The 16,299-nt window shown below is 40.5% G+C and overlaps 5 protein-coding genes across 11 annotated transcripts; 3 read left to right on the forward strand and 2 right to left on the reverse strand.

The window, feature by feature from the left end:
- The first annotated feature begins 10 nt into the window (after positions 1-10).
- On the forward strand, positions 11-7,586 carry gnptg (N-acetylglucosamine-1-phosphate transferase subunit gamma). Of its 6 annotated transcripts, XM_034558283.1 has the most exons (12): positions 11-167; positions 286-340; positions 418-485; positions 630-684; positions 845-928; positions 1,050-1,143; positions 1,415-1,529; positions 1,624-1,706; positions 1,857-1,982; positions 2,081-2,162; positions 2,254-5,904; positions 6,299-7,586. In XM_034558283.1, exons 1-11 carry the CDS (start codon positions 101-103, stop codon positions 2,331-2,333), a joined length of 909 nt encoding a protein of 302 aa, XP_034414174.1. In that variant the 5' UTR covers positions 11-100; the 3' UTR covers positions 2,334-5,904; positions 6,299-7,586. The 6 variants fall into 6 exon arrangements, with proteins under 6 accessions (XP_034414174.1, XP_034414168.1, XP_034414170.1 ...); XM_034558277.1 differs by having other exon boundaries at positions 25-167; positions 1,624-1,982; XM_034558279.1 differs by having other exon boundaries at positions 25-167; positions 1,624-1,982; positions 6,367-7,586.
- LOC117748482 (uncharacterized protein C7orf50) lies at positions 3,110-11,814 on the reverse strand. The gene is made up of 7 exons (XM_034558285.1): positions 11,747-11,814; positions 11,371-11,512; positions 11,208-11,288; positions 10,894-10,971; positions 4,930-5,111; positions 3,922-4,003; positions 3,110-3,483 (listed from the first exon to the last, which is right to left on the reverse strand). Exons 2-7 carry the CDS (start codon positions 11,494-11,496, stop codon positions 3,304-3,306), a joined length of 729 nt encoding a protein of 242 aa, XP_034414176.1. The 5' UTR covers positions 11,497-11,512; positions 11,747-11,814; the 3' UTR covers positions 3,110-3,303.
- On the forward strand, positions 8,669-10,595 carry LOC117748508 (G-protein coupled estrogen receptor 1-like). The gene is made up of 2 exons (XM_034558329.1): positions 8,669-8,725; positions 9,359-10,595. Exon 2 carries the CDS (start codon positions 9,465-9,467, stop codon positions 10,593-10,595), a length of 1,131 nt encoding a protein of 376 aa, XP_034414220.1. The 5' UTR covers positions 8,669-8,725; positions 9,359-9,464.
- Positions 11,815-12,545: 731 nt separating the features above from the next.
- Positions 12,546-14,070, forward strand: c19h16orf91 (chromosome 19 C16orf91 homolog). 2 transcript variants are annotated; one of them, XM_034557870.1, is made up of 2 exons: positions 12,546-12,750; positions 13,594-14,070. In XM_034557870.1, the coding sequence occupies exons 1-2, from the start codon at positions 12,659-12,661 to the stop codon at positions 13,916-13,918; spliced, it is 417 nt and encodes a 138-aa protein (XP_034413761.1). In that variant the 5' UTR covers positions 12,546-12,658; the 3' UTR covers positions 13,919-14,070. The 2 variants fall into 2 exon arrangements, with proteins under 2 accessions (XP_034413761.1, XP_034413762.1); XM_034557871.1 differs by having other exon boundaries at positions 13,597-14,070.
- Positions 14,071-14,287: 217 nt separating this feature from the next.
- h3f3d (H3 histone, family 3D) lies at positions 14,288-16,217 on the reverse strand. The gene is made up of 4 exons (XM_034557872.1): positions 16,100-16,217; positions 15,163-15,297; positions 14,851-15,004; positions 14,288-14,757 (listed from the first exon to the last, which is right to left on the reverse strand). Exons 2-4 carry the CDS (start codon positions 15,288-15,290, stop codon positions 14,629-14,631), a joined length of 411 nt encoding a protein of 136 aa, XP_034413763.1. The 5' UTR covers positions 15,291-15,297; positions 16,100-16,217; the 3' UTR covers positions 14,288-14,628.
- Between the last annotated feature and the right edge of the window lie 82 nt (positions 16,218-16,299).

The following is a 16,299-nucleotide window of genomic DNA, read 5'->3' on the forward strand; positions in this document are numbered from 1 at the left end:
TATTTTCATCACGTGCCCTGTCATCTGACAAACGACAAGCAAAGCAGGAAATGTACCGAGGAACAACAGACAGCACATTTTATTCACTCAAAAGACAACAATGCAGCGTTTGTATAACGGAATACATCATTTATTAAGACTGTGGGTGGTATGTGTGTCTCTTTTCAGTAAGTGCTGAGCCTATTTTGTTTTATGTCAGAAATACCGAAACATATGCGCCAAATTATATTGTAGTGGTGGTGTTTGTTAATTGATTTAAGTCGGACGATTACTTTTTGAATACAGTAAATCATGGATTCGCTGGTAAAATGAAGATAGTCGAGGAGCCCAACACATTTGGGTACGTTAAGTAAAGGATTTGTCACAGTGTGCACCTGGTTGACATTAGCCCCTTCGTGACTGCTTTTCTGTGTTTAGGTTGAACAATCCTCTTCTGGCTCAGGGAAGCAGACTACAGCCTAAAGTGACCCCATCTCCAGTGGCTGGTAAAATCGTTTGACATAAATTAAAGCCTACATTTGATTTAATCCTTTGTTGTAAATGTTTTTAAGGTAAAGGTCTAACCAGACAATGTTTTCTGTGGATCAACTGAATTCACTCATCATATCAATACCAATGTCTTCCTCAAGGCCCTGCACATTTTCATCAGCTTGCTGGGAAGTGCTTCAGTCTCACAGAGTCAACGTAAGTATTTTATATCACATATACTTACATGTGATCGCCATTTCCATTGGTTCTTTGCAATGACCCTGTTTTGGATGCTGATTGTCTTTTCATGCAAAAATTACATTTACATATTTGGAAAGAAATTAAAGTATATTTGTGTGCCTCGGTTATTTTGCAGGTATAAATATGAATTCTGTCCATTTCACAACATCACCCAACATGAACAGTCATTTAGATGGAATGCCTACAGTGGGATACTGGGGTAAGATGTGGCTCCCCTACATTACATTGCCTATAATTACCTTTATTGGAAATGTCAGTATGTGAATGATTGGCAATAAGCTGAGGGTTTGTTATAAGAGACTTTTGTGTGTTTCTAACAGGATCTGGCAGGAGTGGGAAATGGCAAACAACACTTTCACAGGCATGTGGATGAGAGACGGGGATGCTTGTGGAACGAGAAACAGGGAAACAAAGGTTACATGAGTTTTAAATGTTTAAAGTCTTTATTTCATTATGAGATCATTATGAAACCGTAAACAGCAAATACATTGGTTAATATTTACCTACAAGCCTTTCCCCAACATTTAATTTGAAACTCAAAGTTCTGAAAAGTCACTCCAGAGCCATAGAACACAGACAACTTTAAAATAAATTAACTCAAAAGCATCATCACAATTAAATCAATAACATGAATTTGAGTTTAAAATGGTTTCTTAACTGGTTTCTTCTTTTCATGTTTCTGTAGGTGATTTTTGTCTGTAGTGCGAGCAGCAAGCTTGCTCAAGTCTCCGAGCCAAGTACTTGTGTGTACTCGCTAAGCTTTGAGACCCCACTTGTTTGCCATCCACATTCGCTTTTAGGTAAGACAAAACAACCCTCTTACAGCACAAGTCACCTGGGTGAGTCAGTATTGTTATGGATTTCTTATTATTTGTATGCATTTTTTTTTAAAAGTTTACCCGACATTGAATGAGAAGCTCCAAAAGGAATGGGACGAAGCTGAGCAGGCTCGCTATGAAGGTCTTATTACTGAGCAGGTAAAGACCAGTTCAGCATGCAAAGGCTTGCCTAAAGGTTTCTTAGTGATTCAAACGGACATGTGTGCCATTTTAATTTCAGAGCTCAGCCCGTTGTTCAGCATTTCTCTAATGGTCTTGCCACTAACACACAATGCACGTTTGCTGCAGGGATACAATAATCTTTTGAAGGATGTTTTTGAGGACGCTGGTCTCCTGAAGAGCCATAAAGTGAAAAAGCAGCCAGAAGTGACAGCTGATTCAGGAACACACAACTCTTTACAGAAATGTACAGAGGTGTGTACATTTATGTACTTTTCCAAATAATAGCCTACAACATCATGTATGATATTACAATGCTGCTTACAATGTGTGACAGAATTATTTTTTTTAAGGATTTCCAAAAACAGAGAGAAGAGATTGAGAGACTGCGCGCTCTCCTCACTCAACACAATATTCCTGTTGATTCTAAGCAAAGTAAGTGAATGCATCTAGACTGTGTTCACTTCTTTAAGTTTTATACAGAGTGTAATCAATAAAATTGTGCAATGTCCTTGTTATGTTGCAGATGAAGCGAAAGGAACAATGGTTTCAACCGTTAATAATCAACACCTACGGGGAGATAATGGTCTTATTGATCTGCAGTGAAAAATCTCCCAAAGCAAGTCAACTCTCCATTTAAAAGCACCCGAGTGGATTTAAAGATTTTGTTGAACACTCGCTGGACAATATCAAATAGCAACAGTATTACAGGTTAATTTAAACAAGGGACACTGAGGAAAATGGAACTCTTGGATTACAAACGTGAGACTTCTGTAGATTATTATTATTATTTTTCTTTTGGGAGTAAGGACACTAATCTCCCTTTTTTGTGTGTATCAAACTCTGTCAACATGCAACATATTGAAAAGTACATTTTTTGTTTGTTTTGAGAACAGTTTAACATATTCATGCCTCATTAGGTTTACAAACTTCACAAGAGAAAATAGAGTCCCTAAAAACTATTGTTGGTGAAGATGTGTACTCTGTACTGTATTTGGTTGGTGCATTGTATGTCTTGCACTGGGTAGGTAGGATACACCATCACACTGTTTATCATGCTGATGCCTGGAGTGGATGAAGTTATTCTGATCAGTGACTTTACAGATTATGGGCGTTGACATGCACAAACATGTTTTGACTACACACATTCCTGAAACTTTTTACTCCAACTGTCTTTCAGCTTTCTGTTGCATCTGTGGGGGATTTGCATCTCTGCTCATCAGTCCATAGTGGTTAAACTGGAATTATTTACATTTGGAGGTAGAAAAAGTAGCTACTGTGTAACTTGGAATAAAAAAAATTACTTGTAACATATTATATAAAAAATATTCTGATGACTACAGGCAACAATCCAATACACACGCGAAATAGAGAAGAGAAAGTAACCTAGACACATCACTTTTTTTTAATTTGATCAGAAAGCATCCATTCCCTAAAGGGCCAGTTCAAAAGCTACATATAAAACAACATGTTTAATATTATCTGGGGACCAGGGTGATCATTCAGTCCACTGACCAGAAAACATGTTTCAGTCTTTTTCTAGCGGACTTCATGTCTTTGTTAGATGGTAGTGGGTTCAGGAGAGCAACTGGATGACTTCTCTGGCTCGGTGCGCCCTCTGCTGTAAATCTCCGTCTTCTGGTGCTTGTCCTGACTCTTCCACCAGGGCTAAGGCCTTCTTGACTGTGGTGTCTTTGGCACCCCCTTGAAGCCCTTCCATGTACTGGAGCAGTACGGAGAACTTCTCATCTGGAATCTGAGAGCAAGTATTTGATTTGATCAGGTGGCTTGAATCCTGTTGTCTGTCTACAAGTTTCCATTACATATTAAAGTGCATACGTAAATAAAAAGTAGTAATAAATAAGTTAGTATATTGTTCTTCTAAAACAATGTCATTCTAAAAAGGGAGCACAAGAGTATCTTTAAAATGTATTTTCTGGGTTACATTTTTTTTACTTTACTGAAATACATTTTTCGTAGATTAAACTTTCTGTTCTCCAAAAAGTGGCAACCATGCCATATTCACATAATGCAAATAAAGACCACAATGGCATTCTTAAAAACATGTCGTTATACGTTATGAAGGGAGGTGTACCTCACAATCAAACAGGAAGACATCGCTCCGAGTTCAAGACTTCCCTCTAAACCTCAGCTGTGTAAAATCCCCCATAATGGTCACACTGGTTCATTTTACCTGTGCAAAGTCAAACATGTGCTGCAGTAACCACGTCTGCCTGGTCTTCTGGAACTTCCACTCTGTGCGTCTTTTAGCCCAGCTGCAACGACAAAACCACTGCAAGTTGAATTACAAGAAAGGTGTTGATTTTTGATACGTTGTTTGTGTTAATATACTTGGTTGCTTTATAGCATATACTGTATTTCTTTCCTACCACATACATAACAAGCTTCAGGACCCTGACATTAGATCTCCAGAGATCTAATGTTGCACTTTCGTAACACAAGAGACAGATTTGAAAAGAAGAGTGAAAGCAGTTGAGGCCGAGAGCTTTAGTCACTAATATGGGTCAATCTCAAAACCACTGGATCATACACTTCCCACAATGCAACTTTGCATCTTTCCTACCCATGTGGTAAACACAACCATCTTTCGAAGTCAATGCCCCAAGTTTGCAACAAAGGTTTTGACGAGGGGATGTCATTGGGGTTATATTTCTCAGACTTAAAAATAAATAAATAATAAAACATTTTTACTCTTTATGACTAGTATACTGAACTTTAGGCGTAAAGCCTGTGGCATTTACCATAACAAATATAATTAAACCTCAACAGTTACCAAACAGTTTAGGAAACACCCCTCCAGCACATTCTCAACACGAGTAACCAACATAACCAAAATGCCATATGTTTTGGGGGCTGTACTGAATTGCATTACATAATTTAGGTTTCCCCAATTATGTGCATTTTTTTCTATGACATTTTAATCAGTCAGCCCTGGACAACAGGTTTAAAACGTTTTGTGAACCATTTGTGGTATTATTCTGGATTCTTATCATGATGGAAAAGTAAATGTAAATATGTATGTGCATAGTTTGTAAACCATCAACTCCTTGCTATCTGGTTAAGTGCCTAGTGGACAGACAATTGGGTACTTTGGACCTATGGTTTAAGAAGTGATGACATCATACACAGGAGGCCAACATGTGGATGCACCTCTTCTGTACTAACGAAGAGTGTCTCTTACCAGGTGAGGTAATCTAAGGCCTGCTGAGGTGCAATGGGTCCAGATACTTCAGATTTCTCTACGGTTTCTGCCTCAGATTTAAGCCTCTTCTTTGCTTCCTTTTTAAGTATCTTCTTCATCTTCCTCTCCAGAACTCGTTTCTCCTCGGGGCTCAAGTCCTCCTCTCCCTCCAGCTCATGTGTCTGTCAAACCAAAGCAAAACAAAGGCTCATGTGAGTTATTGATAATTAACAAACCTTCCTTAGCAGATCCATATCATTTTCTGCATTTCCATAAAAACCATTATCCAAGAAAAATGTTAGAACAATAATGTCCCTTTTGTGTACTGATCAGACATTTCCTTTTTTTCAGAAATGTATGGTTTTCTGAGTCAATGCAGTGATAATGCCTTGACCTTTTTTTGTGCAACAGTGTAAAGTGAAAGCTGAGGCAATTTGAGATTGAATCACTTCCTGTAGCGCTGCAGCTCAGAGGAACGGTGTTTCCTGTGTCTGCAGGTCAGCTTTGCATTTGAAGCACACACTTGTACTGTTTAAAAACCAACCACCACCACCTTTGAAGTGAATTTTGTATCAAAACATCTGTGCAGAGTATTTTGCTTTTTTAAACTAACTAGAATGGAAAATAAAGAAGCAAAATAGAGCTATTTTGCTTTGGTAACCACAGCGCAACTTAAAGACTGCATTTAACTCAGGGGAAGTTGAACAAGGGACACAGTATGTTCCGATTTAACAGACCTCAGTCTGCAGAGTGATGAAGAAAAAAAAGAGGGAGGGGGGAATAAGATTTGATCACATGGCCACGAAGTCATTCTGAAAGTATGCTGGCAGAGTATTACCCACAGAAATATAAAAAGTCCTTCACAGTTAGCGTCCGTGTCCATGCAACGAGCATCATTTTCAGAGCTTTGAGTCAATCAGACTTTTTTTAGGTGGATACGAAACAGAAGACGAGTGGGTGAAGAAAGCAAAAATGGTAAGTGGAAACATGTGTTTTCACAGAGTAGGCAGTTCTTCAAAAGGGAGCAGACAAAGACTATCCACAGGGGCATGTGGTCGTAGGAAGATTTTTAGAAAGAAAACTACATCTAAAATCAGCACCATGTGTTTTTTAGAGATCTATATAGTAATGATTTTGACTTAAGTTACAATTTTACCTCAACTTTTAGTTACATTTAGGCAGGATATGCACTATATGGTTCGAGAGTATGTTCCTGTGGAAACCCCATTTAGTAATTCACAGGCTGAGCAATTGTAAACACTGTTTAAAATATATATTTAAAAGAACGCTGATTAGAGTTTAATACTCAAAACGTGATGCTGCAGAGAACAGGATGTGATCGGTGGGTGTTTTCTCTTTTCATTTCCAGTCTAATAACAGCGTCTTTGAGAGTATTGAAGCCAATACCATTACCTCCAGGGCAAACTATGTCTACAGTTTCTTGGCAGGGTTGGGCTTCATCGCAGGCTGCTTCCTGCTCTACAGCTTCATCCAGACCTACAGAGCCCAAAGACGGTTGGCTTGGCTCGACTGCCTGCTCTGGGCCTTTTGTGTCCTCCAGCTGCTCCTGCTGCTTCTCTCTCTCCACGCAGTGGCCTATAGACCGAAGTACCTGCATACCACAGGTTTGGGCTGTGCTGCTCTCTCCTTCACCATCAACACAGCCTCTCTGTGCAGTCTGTTGGTCTTGGTGCTCATGGCTTATGTTCTAACCCTCGATCCGCCATCCCACGCACTGCTGAGGAAGCCTCGAGTCTGTGCGGCTCTGGTGATCCTGACTTCTATCCTGATTTCTCTACTGCTGGCTGGGCTTCGTGGACCCAGAAATATTCTGCAGGAAAAATGCAGCTGTGTTATGGATCCAGTCCATGCTGGTGTGTCATATGCAGCGGCTCGGTTGTGCCTGGCCTTTTTGATCCCCTACGTCCTCCAACTGGGTCTTCTGATCGGTGGCTGCGTCCGGCAGTGGAAATCCAAAGGACGTTTCCTCTCCGGTTCCGAGGAGGGTCCCGTGTTCCTGACAGTCACATTGGTCATGTTCTTCTGCCAGCTCTTCTACAGCGTGGCGCTGGTGAGAGGAGCACTGCTACAACAACAACAAGCAGACCCCGAGAAGAAGTTGCCGAGGGAACAAGCGTTTCTGAGTGTGGCTGAGTTTGTACTGTTCTCAGGGAGCAGCGTCAGCCTCCTGCTCGTGCTGCTAATGCACAGGCCGTGTCGAGTGAGTCTCCACGGGGTGTTTAGGCAGCTGAGGGACTGCTGTCGAAGCCCGGGGCGCACACAGCAACACAGAAACATCATAGCGCCCCACATCGAGATCACAGACACTCTGCAGGACATAGAGTCATAGAGGATTAAGACTCGCTCTCAAAGGAGAGCAGAACTCTTCTGATGCATCGCAATTAAGACTTTTGACATCTGATGTTCTGGAGATATTCCTAATGTTTTTAATGCTTCTTTTTCATTTCAGTGACAATTAATGTTTTTAAATGCGTGTATTCTCCTTTTTATAGTCTCCAGAGTTTGCAATACTTTTTTCCCCAAAAGATGTGTGGTCGATGTACATCTTACAGTTCTTGGTCATTTTGCAATAATAATATTTTTAGAGTTTCCATACATTAACTATGTTTGATACCATTAAACAAGAACTTACTGTTGGTAGTCTGTACAATATTATTTCTCCTGAACCTGCTCTTATACACACACACACCTCTTTTCTCGCAAAGCAGATTCCGTTTGCATAAACACGATTTGCACAAAAGCCCATTTAGACAAAATATCTGGAAAAAACTAAGCAAATCCCAGAATGACACATAGGAAACATTTAGTCAAGGAAAATTAAAGTCAGTCAGAGGTTCAGCCCAACAGTTTCAATATTTCTTATGTAATTATTTCTAAAGCTGTTAAACGCACCAAAACAAGGCAGACAAGTGATACTCTGAACTTTACAACTTCTTTTAAGAAATTGATGGGCATCAGTAATAGGAATAACTGACCTACATGGATCACATATTGCATCAATGCCAACACATGGTGGTACAAAGCCAGGGACCAGTAGGAACATTCTAACTGGGTTACATAAGATGTTGGAGTCACATTTAATGTCAGACTTTAACCCTATGTAAGATCATAGTAACAACACTTAAAGTCAAATTTCGAAATATCCTACGCATTACAGCATTAACATGGGAAATCATCTAAAGTCTTCCTGCAAGACCACAACAAAAAGCAATGGTGCTGATAAACACAACTTTTGGTTTTTGGAGTCTAAAGAAAAGAAAAGAAGAAGTGAGACTGTCCTTCATCTTGTTTTGTGTAAATAAACTGTTAGTCTGTTTTCCCCTGGCTCCCGTATTTATATATTTTAACATTCTACAATCATAGTCGCGGTCAGACTTCAGTGTTGACAAGTTGGCTGTGTGTGTGCTATCTTGACAATTAATTCTGCAATACAAATTAGGCCATATAAAAATACATAGGGGATATTCATTGTGACTATGTAATGTATTGCTAATAAATTGAAGAGAAGCGTTAATGAAATCCTTTTTGGGATGTTTGGCTGAAAAGGTACTTGCTATTTTGATGTTGACTACCACAGTCTGCTGGTGTGTGTGTGTGTGTGTGTGTGTGTGTGTGTGTGTGTGTGTCACCTGCCTTCATTGTGTGTTTCTCCTCGCTATGTTTGGTGGGAGGCACCACAACATTTCTCTTGGTTTAATGTGACACCTGCTTTCAAAGTCACCACCATAAGGACAGGGAGGACTAGTAAGACGCAATGCAGAGCAAGGAAACTCCGGTAAGTGAATCACAAAATGTATATCATAGCTATCTGACTTTTATCGCCTTATAATTTTCAATCTAAAATATGTTAAAAGTACCAGTAATATAATCAAATGTTGTTCTGAAGCAACTGTAGCACCACAACTATTAAGATTGTTTTAAGCCTTTCAGGCATTTTACATCTGTATTATATACGTGATAGTAGAGAGAAAAACAAGGTGGGAGAGAAAATGGGACCATCGTGCAACAACATGCTGCTCAGACTGGAACCAGGGACACTGCAGTTTATGGTTGCCGTCTTAAAACCCTAGTCTACCATGCAGCACCAACGCTATTTGATTATCTATTAAATAAATTATGTATTTTCACCAAGCTATAAGACAATGATAAACTATATAGTTTTGTAACTTATCTTGTATAATGACCTTGATTGGAAAGATATATGACATCATGTAAGGGCAGAAAGAATAACTTACATATAAACAATACATTAATTAATGGCCCACAATGATTAAGTAATATACAGTATATTAAGTGTTGTGAAATTTATTGATAATCTAAAATATGTTTTTGTCTATTTACTCTCTCTTAATCCAACTCGAGAAGCTGAAAACATGCTCGACTTACGACACTTCCCCTCTCTGTCTAGTTCAACGAGTGGTCATCACTACACATCCAAGACGACGACGACACCAGTCTCGACTGGGGAACATGCCTTGGAAAAGGGCTACTACTAACACCTGATCAAGAGTAATATGGACACAACCATGTGCAAAGACCACATAGTTGTGACGGTTCAGATAAATGACACAAAGGCGGTGGTCTCAGATTTTCTGCAGGCAGCTTCAGAGAGTGGTCAGCTTTATCTCGTCAGCCTCTTCCTTTCCAGCCTCTACATTATATTCCTATTCCCTGTTGGCTTCCTCGGGAACCTCCTCATCTTAGTGGTCAACCTGAACCACAAGAGCTGCTTGACAGCCCCAGACCTCTACTTTGTGAACCTGGCCGTGGCCGACCTTGCCCTCGTGGCCGACTCTCTGATCGAGGTATTCAACCTGAGGCAGGGCTACTACAACAAGCCCGGACTCTGTACCTTAATGAACCTTTTCCAGCAGGTCAACATGTACAGCAGTGTCTTCTTCTTAACCTGGATGAGCTTCGACCGGTTTGTTGCCCTGACTGGCTTCATAGGGCGCGGCATGCCGCGTGCACGCCTCAGCTGCTGCCTTATCTGGGTGTCCTCGTCTTTGCTCACCGTGCTTCCCTTTGCTATTGCTCAAAAGCAGCACATTGGAGAACTCCACTTCTGCTTTGCAAACGTCACCCAGATTCAGTGGCTGGAGGTGATGCTGGGCTTCGTACTGCCTTTCTGCATTTTGGGTCTGTGCTACTGGAGAATAGCACAGGTGCTCCGGCAGAGTCAGAGGGACCAAGATGGCCAACAGCAGACCCCTCGCAGGCAGAAAGCCCTGCGGATGATCTCAGCAGCCGTGGTAGTTTTCTTCCTCTGCTGGCTCCCAGAGAATGTGTTTGTAAGTTATCACCTCCTAAAAGGTGACACAAACCATGGCACACTATGGCAGGACTACCCCCTGACAGGTCATGCCGTCAGGCTGGCGGCCTTTTCTAACAGCTGCCTGAACCCGCTCATCTACAGCTTCCTTGGGGAAACCTTTCAGGAAAAACTGAGGAGCAGATGGTCCACGCTCCACAGGTCAGCCTCAGGAAAACCTAAGTATATACCAGCTGCAAGCCCATGTAGCCATGCAAAATGCGACAGACCAAGCCAGTCCACACATTTAAGCTCCACCATCCTTCCAGAAACTGTTCTACTCCCCTCAAATAAATACCAACTGCACACTGTAGGTCAAGCAGATGATAGATGACATTGTGTCTGTGCCATCAGCATTAATGGACAATGTAAAAGCACTCCAGCTGTGTTGAATTAGTTATTTAAGATTTATGAACACCATGTATTATGTATTATATAAATTTCAGCTTTTTAAAGACATTTCTGATGCCACCTGGAATGTAACATCAGACCATTTTTTTGGCCATGTAAATCATTTCAGTATCATTAACTCAACTGTAAGAATACATGATCACTAAATGTATTTCTTCAACAAAGCAACTCGGTTATTACAGCACAAGTAAATATTTTTCTGCATGAAGCAGCACACATACCTCAGTTTGCTTTGTCTTCTTTTTCTTCTGTTTTTTATCACTGGTTGTGATTGTCACATGAGGAATCACTGGAGCCTCCTGGATTAAATAAACAACCATTGTTTATTATTTTAAGCAATTTAATTTTGTCTCATCTAAAACAGGAACAGGTACAATGGACTGTAACAATACATGATCAACTCTCACTTACTTGGCTGACAAGACCTAACTTTTAGCAGCACTACATTTAATTCTTCAGCACAGTAACTCTTATTTTGAGGACTCGGTTATTACAGCACAAGTAAATATGTTTCTGTATGAAGCAACACACATACCTCAGTTTGCTTTTTCTTCTTTATTTTCTTCTGTTTTCTATCACTGGTTGTGATTGTCACATGAGGAATCACTGGAGCCTCCTGGATTAAATAAACAACCGTTGTTTAGTATTTTAAGCAATTTAATAAAACAAGAATCGGTACGATGGACTGTGCTACTCACCTCTACTTCCATCTTTTTCTTTTTCTTTTTTACTTTGGTCTCCAGCATTTCCTCCGCATGAACAGGGACATTTGAAGTCAACTTCTTCCTTTTACCTGGATTTGTCAAAGATGTGTCTTTGGCCATGTTTTTTTTTTCCTTCCTGCAAACAAAACCATGAGCATGTAATTAAACAGCATATGCATACATACTGTTGTAATAAATGGACAGATAATACGCCTTAGTGACCGAGAGCTGTTGCATACTTAAACTTGTTCACAGCCAACAACTGTTACTTTTCGACGGCCGCTACAGAACAACGCTACACCCCGTTTAAACTGAATCATGGACCAAACAGTTATTGAATAACATTGTTAGTAAAGATATTTGTACTTACTTGAACTGCGAAAGAAAACGTGTAGCAACCAGAAAAGCACAGATCAAGCATGTGAACACAACCAGGAAGTGAAGTTGCATAGGTGAATCATGATTGGTCAGATATTGCTCTTTGTTTTGTGATTGGTCGACGGATGTGATGCATGTGACCGCTTCAGTGTCCCTCGACATCTGTGGTATTTTATAATATCACATACATTATACGATACAAAACAGTTCGCAAAAAAGAGGACGGTTACGGAATTGGGAGTGGTTCAGAAATATATTTCTGCAGAAAAAGGCAATAATACTGCAGCATTAAAACCCAAAAAATAAAACTGTACATTTATGCTTAGTATTGTTACAGTGTGAAAACATAAAACAGCTGATACTTAGGATCTAATGTGCCTCTCAAGCCAAAAGATGATATGACATTCAGTGTAAATGTTAATTATTGACTTGTGTCACAGCATTTGGAAAAAAACTATTTAACTTACAAGATAATTGAAATATAGGCCAACTATAATGCTTAAGATCAGCTAATATGGTATATACACAATATAAGCTCCAGAACAGCTACTAAATTGACTCTGAAGAAAAATAATTTCAAACGATATGATTTTGTTATTCGCGAAACATCAGATATAATCTATTCTGGCAAAGAAAAAGTTTGATCCTCACATGTTAACATTAACAGTGTAATATAGTAGTAATAACAATTATTTTTGATGAAGCAGATAAATAACGTGCAGTCATTTTAGATATCACTATACATTGTAGTGGAACGTTCCTGACAAGCGTTCAACGGCGGCGCCGGAAGGACTTCAAGGTTGCACAACAGTGTGTCTGATGACCTCAACAAGGTGCGTTTTGTAAGGAAATCTTCAGTTTATTTAACTAACGTAGTGTGTCCCAAGATGACCAGTTGTTCGAGATGTCTACAGCAACAGGACGAGTTTTCTCCGCTGTGATGCTTGCTTCGTTACGTCGAGGGGTATTTGTTCATAACGCCACACGGACTGTTGGGTGAGTAGTGAATCTGTACAACCCAGGTTGGACCGATAATATACAATTCAAGCTATGTTGTAAAATGGTATGGTCATTTCCGTCTCAAAGCTGTTAGTCTATGAGGAGGAACGTAGCTTCTGTAGACTCTAACGTTAGTCACATGTTTTGCTATTTTGACTAAACTAATTCAAATAGGATCACAAATCATATTATCTTTTGTCTCCCCTCAACTGTCTGTCACTATTCGATCAATCTGAACACACCATGATAAGGTTATAATTTATGCCAGATACTATTTTTTAATGGAGACACTGAACGCACCATAATGAAACTCAATATGTAACCTGTAATGTAACTAATCACCAGCAGCTCCTGCCGGCCTCAACACGGATTTGATTTTTTCACATTTTTATGGAATTTCGGCCGCTGATCAGACAGTGACTCAATACTGCAGCAGAGATTCTCCATTGGGATATATTGCATCATGCGTTTAACTGCTTCCAATTTACAAAGTCTGATCATATAAAACAATCGTGCATGCTGCCAGTGCCTCATGGGATTGGTTTGATAATTTACTGTCAATGGAGCAGTTACAGGAGACAAACAAATTTAACTTGGTGTATTAGAGCCTGACAGATACCAGATTGAGGCAAACACCTGTATTTAATAACTTGTAGATAGATATGTTGGGCCCTATGTACATTAAATAATCATGTTCAAGACAGTTAAGTGTGCCATTTGAAAAGTGGACAGTTGGTCACATACATATTTGCCTTTTCATAGCACAGCATTTGACTGTTAATTTAAAATGAATACAGTAGGGTGTTTGAGTTGATACAGACTGTACTTTTGTTTTGTCAGCAGAGTGAACAGTGTGCGTTCACTAGCTCTGAGCTCACAGGCATCGGCAGAGTCCAAAGACGGCGATAAAGAAGTGAACAATGTGCCCATCAAGTTCTCCACCAGTAAAGCCAGTCACCGGAGTTGGAAAGTTGACCGCTCCATGGGGAGTCAGTATGAGCGGCCCTGGTGGAAAGTCCTCCCAATCAGCCTGTTTTTCACTGGCATAATACTGTGGTGTGCATTTAGAGGACAGACAGACATGGACAAGCAACTGGAGAAGCAGCTGTTTGAGCATTTACCCGGATTGCTTCCAGATGAGAAGGAAGAAGCTCAAACTAAATAAGTTACAAATGTGGGACTTGTATGTATATATAGGCCATTTAATGTATCTCTGTAATATGCCATTGCTCAAACACTGAATGTATAACAGTAAAAGCTGCCCAGTGCAGAGCATTTGATGGAACACATGGATTAAAAGTCATTTTAATGCCACAACTTTTTTTTAAGCAATGCATTTTACTTTGCATTCCATGCAATTACAGTATATCTGAGCACATGTAACAGCAATTGTGATCAGGGAATCACTAATTCCATCAGGACTTTGACCACTTAGTGTTTTTACAAGCTGTAACTTTATTGAAGTGAACCAGTAAAAATTAAGCTACATATGAATCCCCTTATCCAAAATGTATTCAGATAATGCAGTCACTAATTTGAGGTAGCGGAAAGTTTATTTACAGCACAACAAGAAATCCCATGACATGCACACAGGATTAAATGGTCCGGATTCTAAAATAGATTTGCAAACCTGAGAAAGGCAGTGGAGTATTTTGTTTTCCAGCATTTTCAGATATGAAGCTCTACTCTACAGTAAATAGGACAGTCAAGGAGAAAGTCAAGAGGAACCGCAAGTACAAAAAGAAAAACATGCCGGAAACTACGCGTGACAAATTAGGTGATACACATGCTGGTAATAATTCCAAGATTTACAAAAACAAACCCCCAGTCAGACCCACCCACCCCCTACTAAAAAGATAAAATCCAAGTAATCATTTATGCGCGCTCTCCTCGAATTCGCCTGGCCAGCTGAATGTCCTTGGGCATGATTGTAACCCTCTTTGCGTGAATAGCGCACAGGTTAGTGTCCTCAAACAGTCCAACCAAATACGCCTCACTGGCTTCCTACAATGAGAAGAAAAGCAGAATTATAACAAACCAGTGAGTGTAGTAGCCTCTTCAAAAAAAGTAGTGTCAATACAATGAATGCCAGCTCACCTGCAGAGCACCAATCGCTGCACTCTGGAAACGCAGATCTGTCTTGAAATCTTGAGCGATTTCCCTCACAAGGCGCTGGAAAGGCAGCTTCCGGATGAGCAGCTCAGTGGACTTCTGATAACGCCGGATCTCACGCAGAGCAACAGTACCAGGCCTACAACAACAAGGGATGTGATGCTAAGACAATGATCGTTGTATTTCAAATAGTTGCGTCATTAGTTGCCTCTGGCATAGTTGTAGCAACAGCAGATGTAATCACAATGTCCTTGCTACAAACACACCTCAGTATTTAAGCATGTGTAGTAACATCACCTGTATCTGTGGGGCTTCTTCACGCCACCGGTGGATGGCGCGCTTTTCCTTGCAGCCTTGGTGGCCAGCTGCTTCCTCGGCGCCTTTCCTCCGGTGGATTTACGAGCGGTCTGCTTGGTACGAGCCATACTTCACCTGCATTTAAGGAAACACAACAAATGAGCAGACCAACAATTAATTCAATAAAACAAAATATCGGATATTACAATTGCAGGGCCGACCTATCGCCCCATCCACTGCAACAATTTCATAGTCGACACTCAAATGACCTAACATTACATTGTCGCATATAATAAACTTTACAGTCAACCTTTTCCGACCAATTCTCAGTATTAACCTTACTACACCTAAGCAAATTGTTGGCGGCAACTCATTAGCCGGGGGACGCTTCTTGATATGTAAATATAAGATAACTTGTATCGAGACACCGATGGTTAAAATGAAACACAACAAGCTCGTCTAAAAGCAGAGCCACCATTAAGCCACAGCACACAAACACGTTTCTTTGACGTCGTTAGCGAGCAGATTTAAAGCGAAGAGTGAACCGATGCAAAATGGCGCCAGCTAACTCCCGTCACCAGTATGGCTTAAAAACATCAATATTCAAAACACAGCAGCCACCCGAGCCAAAGTGACACCAGTCAAGTCAAGTAAACCTTAGTTCTAAAATAAATGGCAACAGCAAGGGTTTCTTAATAAGTAGAGATTGTACGTAAAGTTAGTCTTTAAAATATAGCGTTAGCTAGCAGACTATAAACGTTAGCCGACTGGCTATGGCGCGCGCCGTTTTGTTGTCAAGAGACTCGCGGTTACCGCTCGACCAACCGTTTATTGACGTTTCTGACAACCTGGAAATCAAACTACGTGACACCGTTGATGGCAATCAACACAGAATGTAGATACGCACACAACAAAGCAGTTGACAGTCTCACGTTACCTTTTGAGTTTCTTTTTCGGTTTAACCGCGTAACCACTTCGCACGTCAGTCTTCTACTTTGAGCGGAGGGTGTAGGAGGTGGTATTTATAGGACCAGAGGAGCGGCACTTTAAATCCCGCCTCCGAACAAGCGTGATTGGTCCGAACTCAAATCCCTGACGGAATGTGATTAGTGGAGGGAATGAGGACGATCACTGCAT

This window comes from Cyclopterus lumpus, chromosome 19 (genome assembly GCF_009769545.1).
Source record: "Cyclopterus lumpus isolate fCycLum1 chromosome 19, fCycLum1.pri, whole genome shotgun sequence".
NCBI classification, from domain to species: Eukaryota; Metazoa; Chordata; class Actinopteri; order Perciformes; family Cyclopteridae; genus Cyclopterus; species Cyclopterus lumpus.

Bases quoted from the DNA above. Each gene is read 5' to 3' on its own strand.
- gnptg (XM_034558277.1), top strand. From the start codon at position 101: ATGCAGCGTTTGTATAACGGAATACATCATTTATTAAGACTGTGGGTG. The intron at 1,983-2,080 runs GTGTGTACATTT...ATTTTTTTTAAG, and splicing joins CTTTACAGAAATGTACAGAG to GATTTCCAAAAACAGAGAGA. The intron at 2,163-2,253 runs GTAAGTGAATGC...GTTATGTTGCAG, and splicing joins TCCTGTTGATTCTAAGCAAA to ATGAAGCGAAAGGAACAATG.
- LOC117748508 (XM_034558329.1), top strand. From the start codon at position 9,465: ATGGACACAACCATGTGCAAAGACCACATAGTTGTGACGGTTCAGATA.
- LOC117748482 (XM_034558285.1), bottom strand. From the start codon at position 11,496: ATGGCCAAAGACACATCTTTGACAAATCCAGGTAAAAGGAAGAAGTTG. The intron at 10,972-11,207 runs GTATGTGTGTTG...TATTTAATCCAG, and splicing joins AGAAGAAAAAGCAAACTGAG to GAGGCTCCAGTGATTCCTCA. The intron at 4,004-4,929 runs GTAAGAGACACT...TTGTCGTTGCAG, and splicing joins GCCTTAGATTACCTCACCTG to CTGGGCTAAAAGACGCACAG.
- c19h16orf91 (XM_034557870.1), top strand. From the start codon at position 12,659: ATGTCTACAGCAACAGGACGAGTTTTCTCCGCTGTGATGCTTGCTTCG. The intron at 12,751-13,593 runs GTGAGTAGTGAA...TTGTTTTGTCAG, and splicing joins AACGCCACACGGACTGTTGG to CAGAGTGAACAGTGTGCGTT.
- h3f3d (XM_034557872.1), bottom strand. From the start codon at position 15,290: ATGGCTCGTACCAAGCAGACCGCTCGTAAATCCACCGGAGGAAAGGCG. The intron at 15,005-15,162 runs GTGATGTTACTA...TTGTTGTTGTAG, and splicing joins AAGAAGCCCCACAGATACAG to GCCTGGTACTGTTGCTCTGC. The intron at 14,758-14,850 runs GTGAGCTGGCAT...TTCTCATTGTAG, and splicing joins CAGCGATTGGTGCTCTGCAG to GAAGCCAGTGAGGCGTATTT.